Genomic DNA, 18000 nt, shown 5'->3' on the forward strand with positions numbered 1-18000 from the left:
GCGTGTTTAGGGCCGTAAGGATGGAGCTGTGCTTCTCTCAGAGGGCAGGTACATCCTGCTCTTAGGTGGAGCTGATCCAGCCCCAGCACTGAGCAAACCAAGATCCCAGAGTGAGAAGGTGCTTGCCCAGGTCCCAGGGCTGCTCGCCCAGCTTCTCACTCGTCTCCTCTCAGGCCTCTTCATCTACGATGGTTTTTTTTGCAGGTCAGCAACCAGAGGGCAGGATGGAAAATGCCCGTCCTCCTCATACTGTGCCTGCTGCAGGGTGAGTCCCAGACAGCCCAGCTTCAGAGCTTGTACACCCAGACCCAAGCCTTCCAGGCTGCAGACATGCCTGACGGGCACCTCAGCGGCATTCAGCACCCGCACCGTAGTTTGGACATCCGCATGGCTTTGGATCGAGGGAGTGGTCAGATCCGGGTCAGAGTGAATGAGGGAGGTGAGAGCTCACATGAGGGGGCATATGTCTGACTTGATGATTGCTGGAATATTCACAGTTTTGATCTGTCTCTACTCTCTTCCATTCAAGTTGATGACTGAAAGTTGGCTGCATTGGCAAGATATGGGTTCCAGGGTGTGCAAAAGCCAGAGGTAGCACCGCTCTATTTCCACTCATTCTAAAAACGCTCAAGTGGCAGACCCAGTACTAGGGACATAAAAACCCTGACCTACTCCAAAGAGTGCAGAGTCTACAAAGAAACCAGATGGGTAAATACTGCATCTATGCATTTACTTATTTAGTAAACACATACTTATGGAGGGCCTACCATGTGCCAGGCACTAGGGACACATGGATGAAAGGCAGAATTCTTGCTCTGTACGTCCTGACAGGCTGGTGAGCTGATCAGGCTCAGAGGACCAATCATCCTGTCTCCATGCTGTGGTATCTGGTTTTATTTTGATGGTAATGGAGAGCCATTGAGGAATGTAGTGAGTATGTGCTTAGAGTGTCTGGTACCCAAGTAGATGCTTAACAAATAATCGTCGAAAGAATAAATGAATAAATAAACGCTATGATAATACAAAAAAAGGGATTAACAATTGTGTTTGTCTTACAAACAAATCAGAATTTTAATGAATCAAAGGTAGCTTATCTCTGGGCGAGAACCCTCTGTGATATAATCACACCACTTCTTTATTTTCATCTCCCAATGCCCCCTTTAAAATTTTTCAGTAGGAGCAAACTTCCCCGGCCCCCAGATGAAAACTCAGGCAGGCCCATGATTTTTCTCTGAACATATAAGAGTCTTAACCTAATTCCTTTAAGTCTCAGATGTTCTAATTTGATCATTGTAAGTGGCGGGTTAAATATTTTGGTCAGCAATTTAAACTTCATTCAGAGATTTGCCCCCTCATCACCCACGGCCCGCAGTCAGGAAGGCAGGGAGGGCTCTGGGGGCTGCCTTCTCCCTTCTCCTCTGCTCTTTCTCCTCCCCGCCGAGGCAGCTGGCACTGGGGACGCCAGTAGGTTCACAGCAGCAGGTGGGAGGACAGCAGGAGCCAGGCAGCTCTTACTTGATGGGATGGCTTGGAACTCTCTGGCCTGGCAGGGCTCTAGAGCTGGCGCCTCCTCTTGTGGATGCCTTTGTGGATCCCTCGAGGGCCCATCTCCTCCCTGTGCCCCAGGTTCTGCTTTGGCCCCTCCACACGGAAGACCCTGTCTCACGTGGCTGTGGGATGGCTCTCTGCCCTCCGGGCCCACCCTCTGGGCCAAGGAGACACTCCCGGTTTTCTCACCCCTTTGCTGGAGGGAGGAGTGATCCACCCCAGGCACCAGCCCTGCTCTCCCTGTTCGTGTCACAGGCCTTTTGTGCTTCCTCAGACCAGGTCAAGCTCCAGTCCATGGCCTCCCGTCAAGCTCCAGTGCAGGCCTCCCGTCAAACTCCAGTGCAGGCCTCCCTCGTCCATCCCTGACTGAAGCTGTACAATGGACAGCTGCTGGGAGATGACGGGTGAATGAGAGCAGGGGCACCACCTCTACCGAAGGGACCCCTGGCAGGCACCACATTGATCCTAAAATGCCAGCCCTTTCTTTAATTCTCACAGGCAACCAGTACTAAATTCCAAAAACCTTTATGATATATAACCAAGAGCTACTAGTCATCCAGCGATTAAGTTCTTAAGGGTAAGTGAAACTTGGTATTTATAAAAGAAAAAAATGTTTATTGCAAAAGTTGATTAAGGATTCCTAATCAGCTCTCAACTGCAAAGTCAGAACAGCCCATCCCACTGATTAATGGGGCTCCTTAATCCTTTTGCCTTCGCCGCACGTAGATCACATGCAGATTCCTGAAATATGAGGTGTGAACACTTTATCAGAGCACCATCACTGTCATCCTGAGGTGGTCCTTGTTTGTAATTACGAAGATTCTTACTTTTTTTGTTGTTTGCTTTTTGTTTTTTGGGGGTGGGGGCAGTACGCGGGCCTCTCACTGTTGTGACCTCTCCCGTTGCGGAGCACAGGCTCTGGACACGCAGGCTCAGTGGCCATGGCTCACGGGCCCAGCTACTCTGCTGCATGTGGGATATTCCCAGACCGGGGCACAAACCCGTGTCCCCTGCATCGGCAGGCAGACTCTCAACCACTGCGCCACCAGGGAAGCCCAGATTCTTGCTTTTTAATGATGAGTTGCCATTTAACTTTATCAATACTGGCATAGTTGTGGTGTGTCGCTTAATTAAACCTACAATGAGTATTGATTTATCCCTAACATTTATGGCCTTGACTCTTCCTATAATGAGACCTCAAGACATATGCAACAGGCAAGGTCAGCTTTATGGGCATGTGCCCTGTGCAGTCACACAGGACCCCATTCAAAAGGTGCTTGGTTTAATGCTCTACTGTTGCCATAGTGAAATCCTTAGTAACTTTTGAATAAGGGATCCTCCGTTTTTATTTTGCACTGGACCCTGCAAATTATGTAGCCAGTCCTGGCAACAGGATGAAACTTTCTTGGACTCAGAGGTGCTGAAGACATAGAACAAATTGATAGATGCCAGGCGCCCACATCCTAAAGCAAAATGTAGAACCACCTGGGCAGGACTATGGAGAGAGATGGCAAGGCTAGTTGTTCCAGAAATAGCCCACCGTGTAGTCTCCTGGAGAATCATCAGAGGTAGAAGAGAAGAGCTTTTTGGAGAGAGACAGCGTGCTATGCTCTCCACCACCTGCCCCTGTGGGACAAGGCGGATCACCTCCTCCTCACTTTAAGCCAAGTAAGAGAAGGAACTTCTAGGACGCCACTCAACAAGCTTGCTGTATGTCCCAGATTTCCCCTGACAGCAGGACAAAGTGTGTTTCCTGGGGCCAAATGTGATGTAGGTCCCACAGAAAGGAGCTGTCCCAGTGCCTCTACGAAGAGGTCTACCCAGAAGGGATTGTAACCACGACAGGGGCACGTGGCCAGAAGTCCTAGGCTTGGTCGTGGAGGAGTCATAAAAGCCCAGCAGGAGGAGAGGCAGTTTTTACCAAGAGGGAACTGCAGCCAGAGGCCACAGACAAGCAATCTGGGAGGCAAAAGGGAAGGACCCAGCTCTGGACGTCTGCCATGCCCGGAGGGCGCCACCAGCAGATCACGACTTTCCATTCACCTCTCGTCTCTCCCCTCCACACCCAATCCCAGAGGGGCCCCAGAGCAGTTCTGAATAGGGGAAGGAGTCGAGCAAGGCAAGAGACCCCGACCTGTCCCCCTCCCCCACATCAGGCCTCCAAGTGTAGCTGGGAAATTGGAAAAGGCTTTTAGTTGGATGAGAGGCTGGAGTTGCAGCAGTCACTGGGCTGGGCATCTTCTTATCCAAGCGAGACTATGAAAGCTACTATACTTGAAATTACATCTGAGATTTCATCAAGGAGGAGGGACATCCCAGAGCTAGTAGGAAGAGGCAGTGAGAGAAAGAGTAAACTTTGTTTCTGCTTGCATTGGATCAAATTTAAATCAGTAAAAGGACCATAGACTGTGCTTCAGCTGCGATTCACGCCTACCGCCAAAGCAGACATATTCAAAATTCTGCTGTGCTTTGACAGTGACGCTTGGTTATTTCCATTTCTAGAGAAGGGAGCAGTATGTACGTTTTTGAAAACGATGGTCTGGGGAGTTATCCACCCAGCAGTGCAGGATTCCTGTGCTTCCAGCACCCTCTCCTTTCAGCAGAAGTCACACTCATCTCTTTTTACTATTTAACATCCCTCTTTTTAAAAAAAAGTTATTGAAGTAGAGTTGATTTTCAATGTTGTGTTAATTTCCGCTGTACAGCAAAGTGATTCAGTTATGCATATATGTATTCTTTTTCATATTCTTTTCCATTATGGTTTATCACAGGATATTGAATATAGTTCCCTGTGCTATACAGTAGGACCTTGTTGTTTTAACATCTCTCTTTTACATTCTATGCAAATAAACCACAGCCCTTCTGTCAGCTCTCGCCTTGGTCTTCTTACAGGTGCTTAGATGGCAGCTTCTTAAACATTTGCATTTTTTAAAAAACATCTGCACTGGAGCACAGTGGCGTGAATCCAGGCTTTGGACGGACATGTACAAGATCACCTGCACATGATAAGCTCAATAGTGGTTAGCTAAATAGTGGTAAGATTATTGCTGCGTTTTCATCTCTCCATGGGGCCTTGGACACAGCTCCATTTCATACCTTGGAGCTACTCCTGACCTAGTGGCTAAGCTCTGACATTTCTATATTGATTCTTTCTAGCTTCACTTTCACGGAGGCATTTTCTGACCTGTTCCCTAATTCTGGCAGAGTTTGGAGCTCATAGCTCCCCAAACAGTGACAAATTCAGCACTCTTGCTCCGGACTTTTTTTTTCTCTGCCTGCAGCTGCAAATGCGTTGAAGGGCCCGAGGCTGGTGTCTGGGGAGCCTGGGGGAGCTGTCACCATCCGGTGCCATTACCCACGCTTGCCCATCAACAGCCGCCAGAGGAAGTACTGGTGCCGCCTAAGACCCCTGACGTGGGCCTGCCACACCATCGTGTCCACCAACCACTACACTCACCTTCGCTACCGTGGCCGTGTGGCCCTAACAGACTTCCCACAAAGAGGCTTGTTTGTGGTGAGGCTGTCCCAGCTGTCCCCGGAGGATGTGGGGCACTACCGCTGTGGCATTGGAAACACAAATAACATGCTATTCTTCAGCATGAACCTGACCATCTCTGCAGGTAAGGGTTGATGGCCGGCAGGTCAAGTTTGGTGACATGCATGTTAGGAAAGGCAAGGGGCAACAGAAGACCCAGAGGTCCGAGAGGGCTTTAAACACAAGGGGAGTGATGATGAAAAGCTGGGGTCAGGCAAGGACTTTAAGACATAGACTTCTATTTCAGATGGAGACCACCTTCAGAGGGAAGGTAGATACTAGGGAAAAACGTCCCAACTGAATCCCCGTAATCTATCTCACCCAATTCCCCCCGAAAGCTGTGGCACATATATTTGAAGAGAGCTCGGTGAAGCTGGTGAATTGGAGGACATGGCTTCTTAGGGTCATGATGTCTTTTTGTTCAGACATGCAGAGCACGTAAGACAGGCAAAGCAGAAGAATGGAGACTGAGCTCTTCCTAAGGCTGAGCCTCTCAGCAGACATCCAACAGCTACCAGGCCAGTGCCGTGCGTGGCTCGTTCTGGAGAGTTGATCTAGAGTCAGGTACCCAGAGTCCAAGGAAGGGCATCCAGGCTATGAAAGGCAGGTCTACCAGAGAGATGGCACAGGCAGGCAGGAGTCCAGAGAGTGGACTTGTTTGAATAGATGTTGCTATCTAACCATCTGCTGACATTGGCTGCTCTGCTGTGACTGGAGTTTTCTTTTTTTCTTATTTGAAAAGCAGTACATGAAGGGAAGTGGGCCCTGGGAAAGGGGACAGCATGGTGTCCTGGGGCAGCTGGATAGAGAATTTGTGGGCGTAAAAGGAGATAGGGACATAAAATGTCAATATTGGCAACAGACTAGAGAACACATCTGGTTTTCCCAATTTTTTATTTTATCCAACATATTGGCCAAAGACTGCATTGCTTAGTGAGGTTGCATTCCATGGAGCAAACATGTCAAGCCTGGTGTCCGTTGCAGCCTGGTGTCCTGTAGGCAGCACGGATAGCCTTCTCATTTGCTCTCCTTCTGCTGTTCACACAGGTCTTTCCAGAGCCGTCCCCGCAGCCACTGTGGCTGCTGGCGAGCTCATCACGGAATCCTTTGTGACAGTATCACCAGCGGCCAACAGACGGGCACCAGGAACTATGCAGACTATAGAGAGACAAGGGACGGGATGGGACAGAGTTGCTCTGACTCTAGGAACCAGCAAAACCACAGCTTCGGCTAAGGGAAGACAAACCCCAGGAGCAACTGGGGTAGTAGCTCCAGGGACAGGCAGCCAGCTAGAGGGTTCCATTTGGGCAACCATCCCCACTCCGCAGAGTCCAGCTTCAGCCATCAGAGGTGTGTCCAATACAACAGAAGGTGATCGAGTGTGGAGCACCAGAAGTTTGGAAGCAAACAGGACTAGGGCCAGCGAAAGAGAGAGGGAAACAACTACTGGGACTGATAGGCAAAGAGAGGAAACAGAGAGGGTCAGAATAGCCCCAGACACAGCTGAGAAGGTCATGGCGACCATTAGGCCATCAACCCTGGTCTCAGATAAGTGGATGTGGGAAACCCACCAAGAAGAAATGTCGGTTTCTAAGCCACAAGCCCTGGGCTCCGTTGAAGGAATCCCCCCAGTTGCAGTTGTGTGGACCTTGGAGCCAACCAGCATAGAGATGGCATCTGCGGAAGGAAGCAGTGAAGGAGACCTAGATACCCCTGCTGGAGACAGTGGTCCCCAAGTGACGTCAAGCCAGGCCCTGGCAGCAAGGCCCTTCAGGCCCCTGGGCAAGGACTCCCAAGTGAAGAGGTAAACCCCCAGGCTGCCCTCTCCGTTGGGCCTCCACATCTGCTCCATCCCTTTGCACGCCTCTCAGTGAGCTAACCTCTGTGACCCCCTCTGTCTGCTCACTCCTCTCCCTTTGTAACCTCAGGACAGTAAAGCATAAGGGACATGAAAGTCAGAATCCTCCCTCATCCAAGGGTCCTTGCTGGGAGAACACTATCTGAGCATCTTCATGTGATTTTCAAGCAAAAATATAAGCGCTAGAATAATGGAATATTTAGGTGGGACTGTTGGGACTTTTTTTTTTTTTTTTTTTTTTTTTTTTTTTGCGGTACGCAGGCCTCTCACTGTCGTGGCCTCTCCCACTGCGGAGCACAGGCTCCGGACGCGCAGGCTCAGCGGCCATGGCTCACGGGCCCAGCCGCTCCGCGGCATGTGGGATCTTCCCGGACCGGGGCATGAACCCGTGTCCCTTGCATCGGCAGGCGGAGTCTCAACCACTGCGCCACCAGGGAAGCCCGACTTTTTTTTTTAAAGATGAGGAAACAAGCTCCGACGAGGTCAGGGTGTGACTCACTGAAGCTACAAAGACAGATTGTGGCAAAGCCAAATGCCAAGCGTAGATGCCCTGACCCTCACTCACTTCTCTTGCCCACTGTTGCACGTTGGTGGAGGAGGGAAAGGATCAGGGCTTGGGATCTGGAAGGCAGGGGACCTAGTCTCAGCTCGGTAACTAACCCTCCATGGGAATTCGGGCAGTCAGCTTGCCTTGGCCTCAGCTTCTCATCTGTAAAATGAGGGGCAAGGGCCAAAGGGTCTTCAGTCTCCTCCCCAGCTCCAACCTCCATCCCCTCCCCTGCTGCTTCCACTCCAGTGTTTCTCTGGAAGAGAAAAACATCTCTCGGATGCTGACTCCAGTCTCTTCGGTGCTGTGTCCGCTTATGCTGACGGCTCTTGTTCTGCTGCAAAGGAAGCTCCGGAGAAAGAGGAGGTGTAAGTGGAGTTTAAGTCACCCCAAGGCCGGGGAGAGGAGCGCCTGTTCCCATCTGACACCCTCAGGACTGGGTCGGGGTCAGAGTTGGTACCAGGACCTCTGGATGTAGAAGTGCTAAATTCTAGTCCGAGCCACTTAACCAAGCTTGGCCTTGGTTCCTTTATCAATCAAATGGGAAAGTAGTCTATGCATTTATGTCTCAATGGCATCCCAGAGCTTAAGGAGAAGCTCTTCAGAAGACGGCAAGACAGCTGGTAGTCATATGAACCACGTGGACAGTCCTGACAGCAGGTCGGAGTACAGGGCCCAAATGTGGAACCAGACTGCATTTGTACCCTCTGCACGGTCCAGCTGGAAGTCTCTTAAAGCGCCAGGCCCGGGTTTAAACATTCCTAAAGGGACCGCTCCACGGCGTTTAGATCTGGTGAAGAAAGGGTGAGATGCTCTGGGAGCAAGTCAAAGGGGCTAAGATTCTCAGACCCAGCTCCCCAAAGGCCTGGCCCAATCCCTGCCGATCTAAGGGCTCAGTTGCAAATCCTCTGTGTCAGGAAGTCCTTGAGGATTGCGATGGGTGAGGGTGGTTCTCAAGGAATCAAATTCAGTGCCCAGGATGCTCACAGTGTGCTCTGTGTCTGTGCAGCTCAGGAGACAGAAAGGTCATCAGGGGTCACCTTGATTCAGATGACACAGTTCCCGGAGATGAGCCTCCAGCCAGACCAGCTTCCCCAGGTGGAAAGGAAGATGCTCCAAGATGACTCTCCTCCTCTCCGTGCCAGCCTGAGTATCCCGGAGAGGGACCCTGGACCCCAAGGAATGGAAGGATAAGCCGCTCAGACACCATGGAAAAAAGAACCAGGACCGAATACCAGCCTCTTCTCTTCCTTCCTCCGCCTGTATGAAGGGAAGCTTGGGGAGCTGGGACTCCATCTGGGGAAGCAAAGGCTGACCATCACTGGACCAAGGAAGGTCCAGCATTTTTCATGGCCAGAGGTGACACTATGACTCAAAGAAGGCTGCAGGAAAGGATCTATTAGTTACTGGAGGAGGTCAGTGGACCTGGAAAAAGTGGAATTTCCATTCCTGGAGGTTTGAAAATATGAGAGGCTTCCAATCAGAGTGGAGAATTAACAAAATTTCAACCATCACTCCTAGCCCTTGGTAGGTGCCCCCTTTTTCTGACATCTCTTAACACTCAGCCTGCTGCACACATTAAACTATAACCCTTTCAAGTACATTCTAAGCTCTTAGGGCAGTAATTGTGTTTTCTCCATCTTACTATGTCCCCAAAGAACTTCAGCTCAGTAGGGCCCGCAATAAATATTTGTGACTGAATGGCTGACTGGAGGGGCATGGGCTCCATGACCTCTGGGGACACTGCCAACACAGATGTTCTGAATCCCCCTTCATTTGGGAGTCCCCTAGATGATCCCATAGGTCCTTACACAGGGACCAAAAGGAAGAACCCTCATTCCCAATTCATCCCTGCCCGTTTGGCCCCATACTTATTATGCTGTAGACCTTTTGACCCAGTCAAGATTTTCTGGGATTTTCCTAAGTTCGTGAAGGAAGAGGGTATTTTTCAGTAGATTCTCATCTTCTTCATAAAGCTTCCCTTATTCAACTCTTGTAAATCCTTGATATCAAGGACTGATGATGAAGCTGGAAAGTGCTTATGGTAAGAGGGACAGATAAGAGAGAAGGTGGCCAAGAGGAATTTTATGTGGTTTCTGCTTTACAATCACTTTATTTCATGCCTGTTGGGGGACTTTTGCTCCACTCTTGGGCCCACTGTCTTTTCAGGAATTACATCTGCTCTTTTATTTTGCCAGATCCATCAGCAAGCTGTCTGAACTTCATGTTTGGACAGAGCAGCCCTTAAGCAGTGGAAGAAAAGGGAAAGAAAGGCTCCAGTATCAAGTCAAGAATTGTCAGGTAGACATTCCCAGAAGGCTCGGCCCTCTCTCCTAAGCTGTCAGCAGCACCAGAAATCCTTCCTTCCTTACTACCTCCTCATAGCTGGAGCTGAACCCAGACACTGTCCAGAGAAAATCAATACGATGCCATTTTCATGGTTTGGGAGAGAAAGACTCACTGCTTTGGATAAGCAGGGAAGTTGCCTGCACCTAACCAAATGGAGTCACCGAATTTCAGAGTTAATAGATCCTCAGAGATTAACCAGTCTAAAATCCATTGCCCAGGGTGAGATAACTGAGACCCCATGGGGGGAAGTAACTTGTTGAAAGTCACTCAGTTAACTCAGTTAGGAATAACAGAGTGAGGACTGGAAAGGGGAACTCACGACCTTGACCTGGTGGCTTCCCCACTTCACCTTTGCTAAGCAATGTATCAGAGCAAAGCTCATCCTCAAAAATCAATGACACCACAGCCCTAGCTCCAGACCATTTTCGTGCACATGATCTCAGGGACCTGCCTGAAACACCTGTAAAAGAGATAGGAGAGCCACTGTTATCCCATCCAACCAATGAGGAAGCAGGCCCTGAAGGGTATGTAATTCAACCATGGTCCCTCAGCTCATTAGAGGCAGGGACAGGAGAGAACCCAGGCTGTACAGGATCATTCCACCTGATAGAGTTTTCCAGAGGCGTCCACAGAGTGCTAGCTTCTGAGGACTGTTAAGAGGCATGCTGAGAAAAAGGTTTGGTAGACCAAAGAAGTTTGGGAAATGTGGGTTAAACAAAAAACAGGTTTTGTGCAGGATTTTTGGAAGACTTTAATTCACTAAGGTGCGTTGTGAATAGCTCTGGGCGGTGGGGACATTGTGTGTGTTTCCCCGGGTTTTGGTGTTTTGGTGAAACAACCTCACAGGACTGGGTTCCTCAAATCACTTCTTGTTTGGGGAAGCTTGATGCACTAAACCAGGGGTCAGCAAACCTTTTTGGGAAAGGACCGGATAGTAAATACTTCAGACTTTGCAGGCCGTACAGCCTCTGTCACAACTACCCAGTTCTGCCCTGGCAGCACAGAAGCAGCCAGAGACAATCTCTAAGTGAATGACTTTGGCTATGTTTCAACAAAACTATTTACAGAAGCAGGCTGGATCTGGGTCTGGCTCGAGAGCCATAATTTGCCAATCCCTGCATTAGGCCATAAAACCAACTGAGACTCTCCTGTTCCCACTCTGATATGAAGAATCACTCCTTCTCAACAGCTGCCCTGGACCACCCCTTTCCTCACCCACTCCTTCTTCTGAGCTCTTATAATCCTTCTGTCTGGGATTCAGCCTTGGGGCATTCTGCCTGACCCCCTGCCTGGGGGAAGGAGGGGACCAGCCAGCAAGGGTGTTGGCCAAGGGGCTGGAGTCAGAAACAGCTTCCAGAAGTAGGAAAGACTGCCAAATCAGAGTTCCAGGGAAAGCTGAGGTCAGCAAGCAGGAGAAGCCAGTAAAATTTCAAATGGATGGAGCAGAGCCAAGATCAAAGTCTTTGGAGCTGAGCAGAGATAAGATCTGAGGGAAACCTTGCCCAGGAAGGAAGTGGGGCAGCCCTGAAGGCTTACAGCTCTCCTTTATGGGCTACAGGATGCCTGCAGTGGGGCAGGAGCCTGGACTTAAGGGGCCAGAGGCAAAGCGGGCTAAGCAGGCCACATCCACTGCTGGGTATTGTCAGTGCTTTGGTTTTGTAATCTCATATCCCCAGCTAGCATGATACCCACACCTCTGGGATGAGGGGCAGGGAGACACTCCATCTCTGAAGCTGGAATCAGGGAAGTGTCCATGGAGATTTCTAATCCAAGGTACAGGGCAGGGAAGCACTGACTTTCCTAGGATCAAGCATGTTCTCCGGGTTAGGGCTCAACCCTCCCGTTCTCACCTCGCTACCTATTAATGCTGCTACTGTTCGTTAAGTATCTCTACACAGCTGGCACGCCCCTAGGTGACTTCACATTCCATATTCACTTGATGCAACATTTCTGTAAGGTAAGCAGGATAATCCCCATTTTACAGATGAGAAGACTGAAGCCGGAGACAGGAAGTAGCTACACACCTGGGCACTGAACGCACAGCAGCTACAGCCTACATCTTTGATCATGGCGCTGCACCTCCATACTTGGACTTATGGCCTGCATATCTGGTCAGGCCTTCCCTGTTTAAGGTTCTAGAGAATTCTTTGTTTTCCTCTTTTAGGCTTGGGTGTAAAAATTTCATAACCGTTTCCAATAATTTGTTCTCTTCAATCACTGAGCTGACTTACTCCTGTCCTGGCTAAGTGAAGTGGAAAAGTTCAGGGAGCTGGAACTAAGAGCTAAAAATTCACTCACCAGCCCCGAGGTCCTTATTGGCATTTGTACAAATTGAACTCAGATCTTAAGCGCCTGCAGCGGTGTCCATCTGTCACAGGTAACTCAGGGCAAACGCTTAACTCCACAGACGACGTCTCATGCTCTCCACTAAGACTTTGGGGATTTCTTCCTCTTCTCCAGGAGCCAGTGGGGTCTGGGAAATACAGAATCAGTTAAATAACAGCTCCAGTCAGATATAAAGAGGAAAGTACTTCCACAGAAAGACTTATACTTCACTTCAGCCAAGTAGACATGGATTATGTGATTATTTTCCATTGGTGTAGATAATCCAGGGCTAACAGCTTGACAAACGTTCAATGGGGAATGGAGATTCTACACGAAAGGAAACACGCTCTCTGTGGGAGGCCTTGCATGCAGGGTCCAGGGCCACCAAGCCCTCCATTTTTCTTGAAGTGACACAGCTTGGCTTGCAGGCACTGGCCCTCCCAGGCCAACCTGCTCCCTTCAACATCAGCAAGGGGATGAGCTGTCACCCCATGGCCTGCTCTCCAGGGGGTCAGCTGAAACCCAGACAAGCAGCAGAGAGGTGCCAGCTGCAGGAAAGGACCCTATGCCATATTCCTAGAGGCTCGTAGAAATCACGAGCACTGAGGCACTGGGTCAGGAGGCCACCATTTGCCTTCTGGTCCCATTTTGTTGAAGACATATGTTCCCTGATTAGCATCTGGCATCTCCTGTGTTCTGCCTTTTCCAACCTCTGGCCGAGTTCCCAACCTTGGCCTGTTTGCTGCCTTGATCTAGATCTACCAGTGTTGCTCTGAGTGTAGAGGGTCAATCAACAAGGGCCACTTCTTCTCCTAATGTTACAGGGTCCTGCCTCCCCAGCCCTGAGTATCTTAGACAAGAGGAAGAGAGCCAGGATGACCATGACCAAAGGCGTTTTCCAAGTTGTCCCATAATTTGAAGACGTTGCACCTCACTTCAGACACGAATTCAGAAAAAGGGCATCAAGGAGTTCACTTGTTTAGAGCCTGGCATGGGAAGGACAGACTGGTTAGGAAATGCAACTTGTCTAAATTTTTCATTTTGCCAGCACTCTCCTCCACCTGTGTAGCAAAGAAAACTGAAAATTAATTACAGTATACGTCACCGGAAAGAAGCAGATTGTACACCACGATACAGGTGGGACCGTTGAGGCTCGGATGGCACAGGCTGCAGGGGATCACAGGCGATGTTTTTCCAATGGCTGCCTGCTAGGCAAACTTGGGCTAAAGGCCAGGCTCAGACCAGGAACAAGGAAACAACAAGGCTTCAGGAGGACATCAGTAGCTTATGAGAGGGACTGGGCGCTGTCACCTGACACTCTGTTGACTTTGGATGTCTACTCTGAAAATCTTCCTTCTTCCGCCCCTTCCTGGCCAAGGGATAGAGGTAGTAGAGGGCAAGAGAGTGGTTTGGTAACCTCAGAAATGGTTTGTTCATTTGTTCCTGCCTCTCAGAACCAGAGAATAAAAGCTCTTTGGGGTCCCAGGACTGGTTTAGGGAAAATAGAGGGAGCCTTGGGACCAAGGCCAACTTTCCATTTCCAGACTCTTTCATGTTCCGCTTCATCACTCCTAGCCTCCTCGGGACAAGACATAGGCTCAGGGGGCACCCACCACAGTCTCTGCCTTCACTCCTTCACCAGCCACAATGATAGAGTACAGACAATCCTCCTCACTGCCACTCCGGGAGGCCTAGAAGAAATGTTGTTTTCACTCCCTGATTGGGAGTCAACAGAGCTAGGAAAACAGATGAGGGATTGGACATCTGGGCAGTGACATAGGGAGGCAGGTAGTCAGGGAGAAGGAGGCGACTCAGTGAGTTCATGTAGAAAAAAGAAAAGATTTGAGGCTCAGGTGCACACACTTGGCCAGTAAGTCACCCTCTCCAACACATCCAGTAACCTGAACCTCTAATCTGGTCGCAGCCCTCTCCCCCTCTTTCACACTCCCCACATGTCCACCACCCAGCTTGCCATTCTGAGTTTTCCTTCATTGAGCTTGCTCTTGTCATGGACACAAGGCTGCCAGATCATAGATGCTATGCTCCAAGCTCCTTGAGAAGGGCCCTGGGGAGCCCCTATGAAATCACCCAGTAGCCAGGCAAACATAGAGCATTTATAATGAAATTTCCTTCTACCTACTTCCTAACGGGGAGATTCACCAGGGAGCCTCTGAACATAAGTCTGTGCTTAGAAACTCCCCCAGAAGCTTGCCCGAGCAAGCCCAGCCAACTGGACGGTTCTAGTCTGGGATTCCAGGCAGTGACCACACTAGGGACTACGTTGCCAGATGGCAGCGCTCAGCTGACCAAAAGGACAGTCGTCCCCATCCCATGCCCTCTCCCAAGCCTCAAAGGTGAAATTAGAACAGGAAGAACCAATGCTGTGCTTCTGCCAGTAGATGACAGCTGGGGCCAGGAAATGCTAGATCATTATTTGCTGATGGCGAGGGCAGGATACTTTGGCGTAAACAATCCCAAACAGTCAACATCCTTAAAAAAAGGGGGTGGGGGTGGGGATGGGGCTTGCTATTTAGCTTTGGTAGATCCAGTCACAACTCTATTTTCCAGTGATTGATACTAAAATACTGTATATTATTGGCTTACCAAGGAATCCTAAATTTCAGGGCTGGCTGACCTGCGATTAAACATTGACTCCAGACAAGGGTTAAACATTGACTCAGCTAAAAATCCGCACATGGGAGCAGGGAGCAGGCAGTAAATGGCAGTTATAGGCATTTCATCCGTCCCATCTTATCCCACTTGTCCAGCTACATTCATGGAGACCGTCCACAGTGAGCAATGCCAGAAGGGCAGTGGAGTTCTGGGGGAGGACTGGATGGCGTTGACTTCCCCTTCTCTGTTGGTGGCTGGGTCAGCCCCGGGTCTGGGAGCAACACGCTAGTGGTGCCAATCTGAAAGGCTTGACCTGCGGAGGCGTGTGGACCTGGCCCCCTCCCGTCTTCCCTGGATCAGTTCAGGATGCAAATGGGAGCGCTTTGTTGCCTGGGGAAACACAATTCAGAAGATTCATCTGGGGGAGTAAAGGCTTTGGGAAGTGGAGGAAAGTGCCCAATGCTGGGAGACCTTGGTTCTCAACCCATCCATGCCATCAACTCACCATGCAAACCTGGGCAAGTCATTCCACTTCCCCGCCCTTGGTTCCTCATGGGTCAGTGGGGCTCTGTTCCAAAAGCCTATGCTGTCCCTTTCATTTGAAGCTGGACAATCAACACCTTTTAGATGCCAGCCACTGTCCATATTACAATTAATCTTCATACCATAATTATGGGGTAAGTGTAATTAGCCCCATTTTATAAATGAGAATACCAAGGTCCAGAGACATTAAAAAACTTGTCAAGGGTCCCCCCGCTAGTAGGTGGCAGGGCTCCTACGTAAACCCAGGGCATTCTGGGTCTGGAGCTTGGGAGCTTTCCACAAGGCTACACTACCTGGCTGGTGTCGCTCTTTGGCAGTGGTGTGTTGGGGTGATGACTCCTCAGTTAAACCATAAGCCCTTGGGGAACAGGGATGCATACCCCCGCATGTCTCAAATCTCCCTGGACCTCGAACTTTTTGTGGGCGTAATTTTGTGGCAAATTCATCGAACTGGTCATGGGCATAGTAGATGCTTGTGGTAGGCTGAAACACGATCTCCCAAAGACATGTGCACCTCCTGATCTCTAGAATCTGTAAATGTTATCTTATTTGAGAAAAGGGTCTTTGCAGATGTAATTCAGTTCAGGATCTTGAGATGAGGAGATCATCCTGGATTATCCAGGTGGACCCCAAATGCCATCACAAGTGTCCTTATAAGAGAGGCAGAGAAACATTTGAGATACACTTTCAAAAGACAACGTGAGCACAAGGACAGAGATCGGAGTGATGCGGCTACAAGCCAAAGAATGCCAAGGAATGCCAGCAGCCACCAGGAGCCAGAAGAAGCAAGGATCAGGTTCTTCCCCAGAGCTTCCAGAGGAAGCACATCACCCATACCTTGATTTCAGACTTTTGGCTTCTAGAACCAAGAGATAATACATTTCAGCTGTTCTAAGCCACACAGGTTGTAGTAATTTGTTACAGCAGCCACAGGACTCTAATGGGGTGCTCGATCAAAACACAGAATCCTAGAACTGGAAAAGCCTTGGAGACCATTTGGTCCAGCGCCCGCATTCAACAGATGAAACGACTGCAGCCCTAAAGGAGGAAGTGATTTGGCAAAGGTCGCTCAGCAAGTTAGAAGCAGAGCCAGAGCCACGATACAGGCGTTCTGTCCCCAGACCAGGGCTCTGCACTTCCCCACACTGACTCATGCTGAGTCCCAGAGTCGTGAAAGCCAAATGAGAAGCCGTTCTCATTATTATATTTTTCTCATATGATTATTTTAAGAGGGAGGGGGAGCTTTTAAGCAGATGAAGTGATGGCAGCTTTGGAGGTATAATTCCTGTTGCTATCATCACTATTGAGTTGGGTAGTTGGACCCTCTTGGCCAGTATCTCCTCTCTCAGGACTGGGATGCAGGGGTTATGTCTTAGGGCCAGTGGGTTCCAGGTGGGGAAACCACAGTGAAAGAGGGGAAGCTGGGGGACTCTAATCACACCACTTGCATGTGGCTGAGCCCAAAATAGGACGCAGGGTCTTGACTTTGTGGCTCTTCCCTGGGTTCTACTTCTCATTTTCATCTTTCCCTAAACTGGATCACTAATCCAGGGGGGGTCTTGGATATGTAGGGCAGGGCGGGGGTGAGTGGGGGAATGGTATGCTAAGATAGTCTTGGGGACTCCTGGGAATACAGCAGGACATGATCGAGGAACCCTCTCACCATCACAGACTACAGGAATAGGAGTGGAGATCTGAGGCCCCCAAGGCAGCATGAGAAGCAATTGTTTCATGGATGTGCTTCCCTCCCTCCCCACAGGCTTACACTCATCAAGGTTCTGTCTTAGTCCTCAGTGGGCCTCTCTTAACACCAACTCCAGCCCAGACAACACAAGGTATCCCTGCTTTGGAGGAAATCGGTTAATGAGACTAAGAAAACAAAACCTACAAATATCTTGACAATTGAGCTCCAAAGGAGAGGGAGAGAAGGAAAACCTTTGAAAGGAGCTATAATCTGGCAGAACCAGGATGTTCCCCTAACTGTCCCCAAACCATCTCCATCTCCCCTCACATCCTCCCACTTCACATTGACCCTGGAACTGGGAGGAAGAACAATTGCTGAAGGGGAAGAAAGATGGCTTAGCTATCGATGTGTCTTTGTGCTTTCCCACCCACCACCATCAGGCTTAGATCAGGGCTGCAGTCGGGAGAGGAGGTTGACAATGACGGAGAGGTCCAGAGGGGTTTGGAGATGTCAGAGTCAAGGGGGCCTGTGCCTTGCTTGTCCTGTATGCAACTTTGGTGGTCAGCATCTTGCCCATGTCCTTTGCAGCCTCAGTTACTTGGGGACAACTGAGCACAGAAGGCTACAAGGGGTGCTGGGGAGAACGTGCCTCTGAGGCACACGGTCTCCCGGAGGCATCAGAAAGACGCAGATGAGCCACATTTGCCCTGTATACACAAGAAGGGCGAGGAAGGGCTGAGCGGGCCCGGAGGTCCTACCCGAAGGAGCCCAGATGAAGGTGCAAGTAGAACACAGAGTGGACAACAGACCTCTCAGGATGGGCCAGTGTAAAGGCCACCAACCAGCAGGGCACATTAAACCTCAGTGGATGGGACTATTTCCTTCCGGTGCATGAGGCCAACATAGAACCATGACAAAGCAAGGCCAGTGTGATGGGGCCCTCCTTCCCACTGCCTCGACAGTTACACTGGCACAAGCCATCCCCTCACCCAGGCCCA

The 18000-nt window shown here is 50.0% G+C and overlaps 1 protein-coding gene across 1 annotated transcript; it reads left to right on the forward strand.

Annotated features, from left to right (window-relative positions):
- Positions 1–210: 210 nt before the first annotated feature.
- Positions 211–8682, forward strand: FCAMR (Fc fragment of IgA and IgM receptor). The gene is given in 6 exon segments (XM_032606071.1): positions 211–265; positions 1627–1770; positions 4830–5168; positions 6131–6887; positions 7738–7856; positions 8498–8682. Coding segments are annotated over 6 exon segments (1578 nt in total). The 5' UTR covers positions 211–231.
- The last annotated feature ends 9318 nt before the right edge of the window (positions 8683–18000 follow it).

This window comes from Phocoena sinus, chromosome 1 (assembly GCF_008692025.1).
Source record: "Phocoena sinus isolate mPhoSin1 chromosome 1, mPhoSin1.pri, whole genome shotgun sequence".
Taxonomy (NCBI): domain Eukaryota; kingdom Metazoa; phylum Chordata; class Mammalia; order Artiodactyla; family Phocoenidae; genus Phocoena; species Phocoena sinus.